The sequence below is a fragment of the Phoenix dactylifera genome, chromosome 12 (genome assembly GCF_009389715.1).
Source record: "Phoenix dactylifera cultivar Barhee BC4 chromosome 12, palm_55x_up_171113_PBpolish2nd_filt_p, whole genome shotgun sequence".
Taxonomy (NCBI): domain Eukaryota; kingdom Viridiplantae; phylum Streptophyta; class Magnoliopsida; order Arecales; family Arecaceae; genus Phoenix; species Phoenix dactylifera.
In genome coordinates this window covers 11228493-11239607 of record NC_052403.1, presented here as the reverse complement: position 1 = coordinate 11239607, position 11115 = coordinate 11228493, and the positions used below count along the sequence as shown (strand labels likewise).

Here is an 11115-nt window from a genome sequence, read left to right as displayed (position 1 = left end):
CCAGTTGTTCTTTTCAGCATATCCCTATTATTCATTCCCACAATTTCAGGAACTTTGGGATACCCCATTTGCTAAACATTCCTAACTAGAACTACTTTCCATGTTTTTAAGCTTCTGAAAATATGAGAAAGCTTAAATAAATATTATAGTTGAATGAGTTTGGACTTCTAATATGTTTTTTTTATAACTGACTGCGCTTTCCCCCTCTTCATTCCTACCCAAATGTTTTTACCTTCCGAAGAAAAGAGAATCAGAAGTGAGAGGGGGTTCAAACCCTGGTGGTTACATTATACCCATATGTCATAAAAAAAGAAAAAGAGAATCAGAATTAGGAAATGAAAAGGTTGGGGAAAATTTGAACCATATCATATCATACAATCTGTTCTCTCAAGGACAATTGTTATTAATCTGATCAGAAAACCATTAATCCTGATGAAAACCGCTGCTTGACATAAGAAAAACTGCTTCATCCAGAATTATTTGCCCACTTTAATATCAAGAACAAGCAGTCACAAACTGCAATAGACCAGACATCCAAATTCATGAATCCAATCATAAGAACAATATATATCCATTTTTCTTCGGGTATACATTCTCGCTTCCAACTTCCCTTTGCCTAGCGCTGAAACTGGATGGAGTATGAACCAGTATTTGGATCTTTCACAGCTTTGAAGTTGTCGACGCTCATTCCAAAATGCCCCAATATAGAATTTCCCATCTCCTTCAACTTTCCTGCAATCGGTCAAAGGTGTTATAAACAATCTCTAAAAAATGAAGAATGGCTACAAAAGATTCTATGAAGGGGAAAAGGAAGCATTCCTTCCTCTTTTACATGATTTGAAATAGAAATGGTGAGAAAAAGTGGGTTTCAAGTGTTATTTTAAAGTCCAGTCAAAGATGATATGGCATGCTAGGAAATTGTGGCACTTTATAAAAGAGATGAGAAATTACACTAATGTCAAATGATAATGGATGATGCACAAGGGTTCACTGAATGCAAGCTATATGGTGTTAAAAATGTAGTACAATTGAGTTGCAAGTTATTCTACTAGCATTTTTGAACTTGTGCATGTTCAACAATATCTGTTGAATCAAAATGCATCTCATAGCGAACATTTATGAGTCCAGCAAGATTTTTTGTTAGCATATCTGAACCTAATGCTTGTCTATTGATATTCACGCTGAAAGGAATTTGTTCTTCCTTGATTAATAGAGGACTACAAAATAAGATTGATGGAAATTACAAATCTAATTTTAGTCTTTTACAAGTCTGCATGCCTATTTCACTATCACCAAATATACAAACTAGCCAACAGACTCCACAGGAACAAAAATATAAATTAGAAATAGAAGTCTAAAAGAAGAAAACAAAATTAAGTCAAAATAATCAAATGAAGATTTGCAATAGCATTGTAATTAGCAGCAGAAATCCAAATAACCTTTATTTGCATAAAGAAAATAGTAAGGTAATATAGAGAATGAAACAAAAATTATGAGCTTACCAATCATCTCTTCCTTCATCTTTTCTCGCTTTTCTGCTGCAATTGGCTCTAACCGCCTTATACTCCTTCTAGCTTGGTCATTTGAAGTATCCAAGCCGACAATTTTTTTCCAGTCTGCAGGAACAGTTTTTCAAGATAAGTATCATAATTTAAGGCAGTATTTATTAGAAACATCAGGCAACTGTGAAATTCTTACTAAAATAAGCGGTGATTGATATATGAAAAAAGAAGAAGGAGAGGGGGGGGGGGGGGGCGCTGGGGCAGACAACAAAAGGAAATGGAAAAGATTATACAGCAAAATAAATGACAGCCAAGCAAATCTTCAACAGCTTATATAAAAACATACCTGCAATAGCCTCTTCATATAATGTTCAAGCTTTTCATTTGCCTCTGCTCTTCTGACCAGTGCTTTTATATATAAAGGATTCAACTCCAATGCTTTTGTGCATTCCTTGATAGTGTCATTGAACTTTTCCTGAAGAGAACAATGCTCGAATGACAAAAATGAAACTGAAATACATGCTGAATGACTAATATTGCAAGTGGGTTAGATTCTTCTGGTTACAGACACGCCATAACTTATGGGTATGAGGTAGAATGGCATGACCTATCTTAGTACAGGGGCCGTTTGTATTCCCTAATGCACATAGAACAATATGGTCTTTCAAATGAGGTAAAATCCAGCTGAATTAACCAAAACCACCAAAGACCTGAGCCAGTTAAGATTCAGCCAAAAATGACCAATATCTGAAACCAGAGTAGGGGTCAATTTCTGATCAAACTTAACCATACCATTAGTATCATTTCAGCATTCAGGTGCCAGTCATCCAACATGAACAGGCCAAACTCTTGGAAGCACCCTTTCTCTACTGTAACTTGATTTTACTTATGAATGTGGGTGGATTTTCACCCTCCCAAACTCCCAAAAACACAAAAACACTCTTAGAAGCACCCACATATTATAAGAAGGAACTAACTGCCAGGTATTCTAGGGTAAAAAAAATTGATGTCAGTGTTTTAAATAAGAAAGGTTCAATTGATATAAATATTTTGTATAAACTTCGACAAAATTAGGAGAATTTCTGGAATTATACATACGATTAAAAAAATGCAGCTTTTAAAATCTAAAGTGTGGATCTCAGATCAGCACATACCCAGGTCATTTAAGTTTTGTCGAGGAAACAGCTAGAATCATTCTGCGAAAAAAAGTCAAAAAAGAGTATATGCTGAAACAAACCTGAATGTCAGGTCTTGAAATCAGGTGGAATAAGCACAATTTCAGGGTAGGTCAATCCAACTCATGCTACCCTATATAATAGACATTAAAATGGGACTAATACTTTTAAAAAAAACTTGCTCGAGAATAAAACATATGCTTAGAAATAGTCAGTCACATAAATGACCAAATTAAAAAAGGTTCAAAAGGCTGAAGATAAAGATACCTTCAAAATTAAATGAATATCTGTCTAAAGGGCATACAAGAGAATAGAGGCTCGTACAATGAAAATAAACATCAGGTTAAATTCCACAGAAATGCTACCATAGAGTCCATGCAATAGCTTAAATGACCATTACAAAAAGGAAAAAACTAAGGTTAATTTCAGGGGAAGTCAATCCAACTCATTCTACCCTATAAGAAAGGCACCAAAATGGGATTAATACTTGAAAAAATCTAACTAGAGAATACAGCATGTGCTTAGAACTAGTCAAACACATAACTGACCAAATTATAGAAGGTTAGGTTCAAAGGGCTGCATAAGCATGCCTTCAAATTAAATGAATATATGTCTAAAGGGGATACATGAGCACAGAGGCTCATATGACGAAAATAGACATAAGGTTAAATTCCATAGTAAGGCTATGATAGAGCCCGTGCAATAGTTTAAATGCCCAGCAAAGTAAAAGAAAAGCTAAATGTTCATTTGAAAAAGATATGAGCAATCTTTATCACCAACATAACTTTCAAAGAACCATAGAAGAATAATTACATAATATTTCCTGAAAACACAATCATGGCAGAATGCCATGCAGTATTTACTGACATAAATTTCTTTTCATCCATATTTAGTACTTAAAAAGGCATGCAAAGTTTTCCAAAAAAAGTTGAGCAGCATAGTTACACCAAGAATTACAGAAATATTTTGGTATTGTATTGCATTCCAACCCAAAAAATAACATTATAATTAAAAATAAGATATATTACCAAAGAAGCAGACACATTTCAAAAAAATAAAGAAAATCATCCAACTGTTAATAGAACTTGTGTAAATCATGCATATTATAACCATACCATACATATTAACACTACCAATAATAATCAAACATTGTTCCAACCATGGTATGCTGTACCGATCGGTACCGGACGTACCGACCCGTACCGATGGGTACCGGTATCGGTATGCCAATGTCGGTACGCCTGAGGTATCGCATACTGTACCGTACCGACACTCGGTACGCCTCGATTAGTGCGGCACCGGTACGGAGTTCGGTACCGGTACGGCGAACCTTGGTTCCAACTATCTGAAGTTTGGCATATACATGATCATGTTCTTCACTAGAACATTTACTAGGTGAATCTTCACAGTTGAGTAATCATATGAATTCTTCTATGTACGTATATCAGTGAAAAATGGCCTACCAATTTCAAGAAGCATGCAGCACGGTTTGCATGACATATCGAACAAACTTCAGAAGAAGGCACTTCAGAAGCAATTTGCAATGCAAGTTCATATTGCAATAGGGCATCTTCATACTTACCAGCCTTAAAGAGTTTATTTCCTTCTTCTTTCACATCATTTGCCTGATTTAGAGATCCTGCTTCACAAGGAAAGGATTAACTAACACTTCAATATATCTTAAAAACAAGCTAAAAAGCTTCACAATACACATTACTGATACGAATAAAAAATATGAGAAGAAATAGTCATATGTGCTATTAGCAGGCAAATTTCAGTTCAGCAAACTTTAGAAATAAATAAAGGCAAAGCAAAATATCTAACAACCCAACCCATTATTTTGCTCCAATATTTCCCTTTTCCCCAGTGCATGCTAGTGTGCGTTATAATACTAATCCTACAGGATGGAACAACTGAGAAATAATAAGCACAAAATAAAAAACAATGCTAAGAAATTTTAACAATGCAATGGCAGATGTTGGAAAACCCAAAAGTGGAACAGAGTTGCGAAAAAGGAATATAGATTATAGATGCCATGGTACTTTGCAGGACCACCAGAGACAGCCAATTTGTAATTGAAGAATCTCTAAACAAAGAGCATGAGACTAAGAAAGCTGCAAGAGGTGAAAAGAGGCAACATCAGATTCCTTTGAACTAGGTACCAGTTGTATATCAAAATCTAAGCTTTAACCACGGGACAAGATCAAAACTTGGAGATAATCTAAAATTCGAAAAATCATGGAAAATACTATCGAGATCGGACCTCTTTCAACTGCTCGTCGGTCAGAGCGTCCTCAAAAGCTTCGTCCTCGCTGCCGGCTCCTTCCTCCGTTGGGACCACCAAAGACTCCGTACCTCTCGGCTCCGGCAGGCTCTCCGGCGCTTCTTTGCTCTCTCCCTCCTCCGCTTCCGGCTTGATGACAACCATTTTCCTTCAGCTGAAGAAGATCAAAAAGAAATCACAAGACAAAAAGAATGAATCGAGAAGGTTTTGATGCGATTATTCGCAAATCGTACCGTTCAAATCAACTGGAATTACCGAGATCGAGGATCAATCCCCGGAAACCGCGTCCAAGGGTTTTGGAGAGGCTTCCAGAAAAAGCACAGAGGCGCGAGTCCGTAACAAGGAGAGCGGTTGGAGATGCCGTGGATAACGAACTTTTGCGTAATGTCGGTATCATACAGTAGCTCATATGTCAAAATGCTCGTAATTGTGTAGGGCTTAATTACGGTAAAAATCCTAGGCTTTGCATGATTTCATTTTTATTCTTAACTTTCATTCCATCCAACTTTCAAAATATTGTAATTTCTTTATTATAATTTATGTTTGACAGCCACGATGAGTTGCTGACATGGAAAAGGTTGCCCTAAACTCCTCCCCTCCTTTCCCATCTTTCGATTAGGATTTCTACTTTCCATTTCCCTCGTTACATTCATCAACTGGAGTCCGGAGACCAGCGATATCTAGATATCACATAGAGCATTGATCTAAAGCTTATTTGAAAGACATGGCATCTAGGAGAGTTGGAATGTCAATACGTTAGTCTCCAATCTATAGCAACTTAACGGAAAGCTATGAAGGTCTAAGGCAATGCAAGCACATCTTTATACCTAAAATATGGACTTCATGGAGCGATGACAATTGTAGACAAAAGTTTAGGGATTGTCCAAACTATCAGGTGAGTGTGATCAGCCTCATATCTAAAATCTATATTGTTTGTTTGGGATCTTTGTGGGTAATTGTTGTTGTTGCAGAACGATTCATATTGCAAGTACTCTACATTGGTTGATCCTGAAATAAAGGATTGAGCAGAACTAGCTCTCCTCGAAAAAGGGATGAAGCTAAAGATGTGAAAACTGAGGTGCGAAAATTATCTGCAATTATTGGAAGGTATAAAGGAGAAAATTCTGGTTTTAAAAAAAAATGTGTCAGAACTGAAAGGAGAGGCCATCGGTTTGTTAGAAAAAGCAGAGGTTTTAAAAGGAGAGGCTACAGACATAAAAATGGAGATAGCAAGGGTGAAGGTTGAATGTGCTGGGTATGCTGCAAGGGAAAACTTATGTATGATTGCAATAATGCTTTCATGCTTATGTTTTGAGTGAAGAACACATCTGTGATTATGTTATGATTTCGAAAGCCGGCTGTGTAATAAATGTTCTATATTCTGATCAACTTTATATGTAATGTAATAGTTTGACATATTTTATGTTATGATTTTGTAAGTTGGCTGTGTAATAAATGTTTTGTATTCAATTTTGTGATCAACTTTATATGTAATGTAACAGTTTGACATGTTTTCACAGAGAGCAGCATCATGTATAACTTTATGCATAGAGAACTTTATATGTAATGTTATTACACAGTTTTTGGCTGAAACTGTTTGACTGCATTACATGTAATGTTACTACAGAGAAGTAAAGAGATGCATCAATCATATATACATGATGAGAATGTTCCTCGATCCTCCTTGCTTCTTATCTCTTGATTTTGTCAGCACAAGCTATGCCTTAGGTTAATTTTCCTACCAATTCAAAATAACTCAGGAAGATTTGAGACTTCAGTAGCTCAAACCAAACAACTCAAAGTGGCTTTTGAATGTTGAAAGCTTTGGTGGGTGCCTCTAGGATGTAATTGATATATACAAACATTCTTGGTGAGCAAGCTAACACCTCAGGAATTAGAAAGTTAAGCTGAAAAGCTAGTCAAACATAGAGACTGAAGAGAGTTCAAAGGAGTCCATGTCAATTGAAACTTTGAAACTTTAGAACTAGAGCACTGAAACTTTGAAACATTTATTTTGGCCAAAAGGTAGGTGAAATTAAGCTTAGTTTCACAGCTTAATTTCAGAATTAAAACATGGAAATTGAGATTAATTTCAAAACTCTGAGACATTGAAACTAAGCTCAGTTTCAAAGCTCTGAAACTTTGAGACTAAGCTCAGATTTAAAGCTCTGAAACTTTGAGATTGAGCTCTAAAACTCAATAAAAAAGCATGAGTTCGTTTGAGATTGAGATTTAAAACTCAATAGAAAAGTATGAGCTCAATTGAAACTTTGCGAGAGCTCAGTTTTAGAACCCTAAAACATTGAATCAGAGGGTAGTTTCAGAGCTTTGAAACTTTGAGACCGAGTTCAGTTTCAAAGCTTGAAACTTTGAGACTAAGCTTAGTTGTAGAACTCTAAAACATTGAAATTGAGCTCAATTTCGGAGATCTAAAACTTTGGGACTAAGCTCTAAAACTCAACAGCAAAGTATGAGCTTAATTAAAACTTTGTGAATGAGCTCTAAAGCTCAGTTTCATGTTGCAGCTGTCTTAACAGAGCTCAATCGAAAACTCATTGTAGAACAAGTTGAACTCAATTGAACAACAAGTTGAACTCAGTTTATTACTCATTAAACTCATAAATGGTATGAGCTCTAAAACCTCATGCTGCTGCTACCTAACAGTATGAACAACAAATTGAACTTATAAAACTCATTCTTCCATTGAAATTTTAAAACAAAGTACAAACAAATGTCTAACACATTGTCCAACATTGAACTTATAATATACATAGACAACAGTGTCTAACAAAATACAGACAAATTATAAAATATTTATTGACAGTAGTGTCTCATAGTCTTCCTTTGAACCTATAATACACTATCTAACAGTGTCTAATGCACTGCTCGAAAACAAGCATGGAAAACAAACACCCAATGACAGAACTTAACATCTAGAGATAGAACAAAGCAACATCCATTGGCAGCACACTGAAAGCATATTGATCCAGTAACCGTTCCAAAAGTTGGTTCCCCCAAGACTATTCAACACACTGATCCTACATGTTGGTCCTCCCAACACTGCTTCCCTGAGTGCTTGGCTGAGAAGAAATAGGCTGATTAGATTCACCAATGACCATGTTTCTTCTGGCATCTAAATGATTTTTTAGTAAACCCCTTGCAGTAGAGCTTCCACCTTCCCCAATCAAATGCCTCACCCTACCTAATCCCTGTGAGAATGTGCATTTGTATTAGCATATTCAGGTGGCAGAGAGGAGCAAATGGATATGAATCTTACCAAAAAAAAAAAAAATTCCCAGTATTAGGTGACACATAGAGCCCTTATCACACTGTTAACCTTTCTTTCTTTAACCTGTTCTGGTTTCACCGGAGCCTTGCTCATGCTACTGCCACTCATTGCCTTGAATCCTTCTCCTTATGGACAGCTTTACTTGCCTTCTTTTGTTAAGCCCATTGGTTGTATCCTACCATAACACAAGAACAATTGTCAGAGAGTTAGAACACTTGCCAAAGTCAAAAAGAAAGTTAAGAATCAGATCATAACCTAGGTTTTTATTGGCTTGCCTCTAGGTCTCTTTGGTGGTAGATCATGAGTTAAAACACTTGATGATGCCTCACTGCTCTTAGGGCATACTTGCCTTTTATGATATGTCATATGCCTTCCAGCTCCAGAAAGCTTGGGAGGATTTTTGGAATCCTCATGTGGGTCCTTCCTTCTATTTTTTTTGGGCCTACCTGTCATTACCCTCATAGGTGGACATACCATTGCCATTACGCCAATCCTAAGCCACAACGTTTCCCCATTGACAGGTTGAAGAACAAATTCAGCACCTTCTCTAAGTGTCTTTGGTATAACACTCTGATACGTAATCCTCAACAACATCATTCTTATGCTATATTGCAGAAATGGTATGAATGTATGGTATACTTGTTAGATTTCAAGCACTGCAAGCACATCTGCTATCCAACAAACTAACTTCATAAGACTGCCTCTTGTATGTCACTTCATACTTCCTATCTCCATTATATATTACCTCACACCACCTACATTCAGCCTTATTCCTCTCAAGTTCTTCTTGAATCCAAGGGCATATTCTTCCATGGCAATTCTCAATGTCCTCCCTCTTCCATGCTCAATCACCAGCTTCTTCCTTTCCCTCATTATGGATGAGTTGAATGTCTCTGACATATTATTGTCAATAACATCACACTGTGGAAAGGCACTAAAGAAGGCCTTCCCAAGTTTCTTGGGTTTACCTCTATGAAGTTTCTCTATGCCTTCTCTGATAGCCCTAGCCTTTTAGCTCATCCACGACATCAAGGAAGTTCCCTTCTTTGGGGGATTTTGAAATCTTAAAGAAGGCGGACTTTAGAACTTCACCTTTATACCTCTTCCTCCAATTTCCATATATGTGACTTGCATAATGCCTGTGCTTGGCATGTGGTAACAATTCACTAACTGTTGTGTGAAACCCTACATATAAATATGTAATAAAAGTTAAAGTTTGAAAATAATAAAATTAGTAAGTAGCTAAAGTGTATACTACCTTTTGTTGGTCACTAATAACTGACCAACCTAGCCTGTTTCCAAGCCCTAGATGCTCAAACAAAAGATGAATGGACCAAGCCAGGAGTCTTTGCATTCCACTCAACCAAAGCCCATGCAATTGGGAATATCTGATTGTTGGCATCTCTATCAATGGAAGCTAGCAGCTCACCCTTACAAATCCATTTTAGAAAACATCCATCAATCCCAAAAATGGGCTTGGAGGCTACGAAGAAGCCCCTTCTAAGTGCTTCAAACCCTATGTACAACCTCTAGAACTACACTCCATCATTAGTCCTATCAACCTTCAAGATCACTATAGTGCCATTGTTGCTCCTAAGCTCCTTACAATAATCATATAGTCTGGCATAATGCTTATGATGAGACTCTCTAATCTTCTCCAGTGCTATTTGCCTTGCCCTCCAACACTTGGACATAGTTACATCAACTTCATATTTGGTCCTGATATCATGCTTCATCTTCCTTGGCTTATAAGTAGGACATACCCTCAACTTCTCTAGAAACTCTATTGCAATCCACTTGGCAGTCATTGCATAGTCTTATAAGTCCTAACAAATCTATGCTCTCCTACACAAGTCTTAATTTGAAATTTATCTATAGGGTTCTCAAATGAATACCATAGGCTAAATGGACAACCCCTGAATGTGCATCTGCCCTCTGTTCTATTGACCTCATTCTTGTTAAACCTCAGATCATACCTCTAAGCAACACTGTACTTGACCACAACATCTTTGAATTCCTCTATTGTATTGAAAGTCATACCTTCACAAAACTTGACATCCCTCATGTCAATCTAGGGGTATCAAACTCTAAAGAATCAAGATACACACTGTAGTATCCGGTATCTTCTTCTACTTCATCCAAAGTAACACTCTAATGGCTTGGTCCTATACTCACATTCATAAGTGGTGGCTGCTCCTCTGAACCTCATCAACCATATTCTTATTCTAATTCTTGCTTCCTTCACTACTCTCTTTGCATCTATCAACTCCTCATCATCTATTAATAGTTCAACATTTGTGTAATAGTTGTCTTCGCTCTCAGCATCTTCATTGTCAGCATTTGGACTGTAGTCTTAATCCGAAGAAACTACACCCTTTCGAGCCCTACGTGCCTCTGCTACTTTCTTCTTTCCTTTGCTTCAAGCCCTAGGTCTCTCTGCTACTCTCTGCTTTCCATTGCTCCCTTTTTTAGTTTATTTCTGTGCTACTCTTTTCTCACTCTTTTTTCCAACCTGAACTCTTTCTCCTCCCTCTTGAACTGCTTAATTAACTGGTAAATTAACTGCTTCACTGACTGATACATTGACTGCTTCATTGACCGAAATATTGACTACTTCACTAACTGATACATTGACTGCTTCATCAACTACCTCTTCGTGTTCCACATAAATATGAAAAATCTCCATTGTATCCAATGCAAGCTCTATCACCTCTATATGCTGACTATCTTCAAACAAGATCCTCATTCCTTGCTTACCATTCAAAATGGACACCCTACAAAATAACATTATAACTTTATCCTCATATAGATGCTCTACCATATTCTATAACTTCTCACAAGACATGCTTTCTATATCACAGCATC

General features: G+C 36.9%; 1 protein-coding gene and 1 long non-coding RNA gene across 2 annotated transcripts; both read right to left on the bottom strand.

Moving 5' to 3' along the window:
* Positions 1-446: 446 nt before the first annotated feature.
* LOC113461342 (tetratricopeptide repeat protein 1-like) lies at positions 447-4326 on the bottom strand (the record flags this gene model as incomplete). Its single annotated transcript, XM_039132595.1, is given in 5 exon segments — positions 447-732; positions 1503-1616; positions 1849-1867; positions 1870-1977; positions 4141-4326. Coding segments are annotated over 5 exon segments (543 nt in total), but the record flags the coding sequence as incomplete, so codon positions are not given.
* A 239-nt stretch (positions 4327-4565) lies between these two features.
* On the bottom strand, positions 4566-11109 carry LOC113461343. Its single transcript, XR_005514426.1, has 3 exons — positions 8506-11109; positions 4941-8425; positions 4566-4791 (listed from the first exon to the last, which is right to left on the bottom strand). It is a non-coding gene; the product is annotated as an uncharacterized LOC113461343 (long non-coding RNA).
* Between the last annotated feature and the right edge of the window lie 6 nt (positions 11110-11115).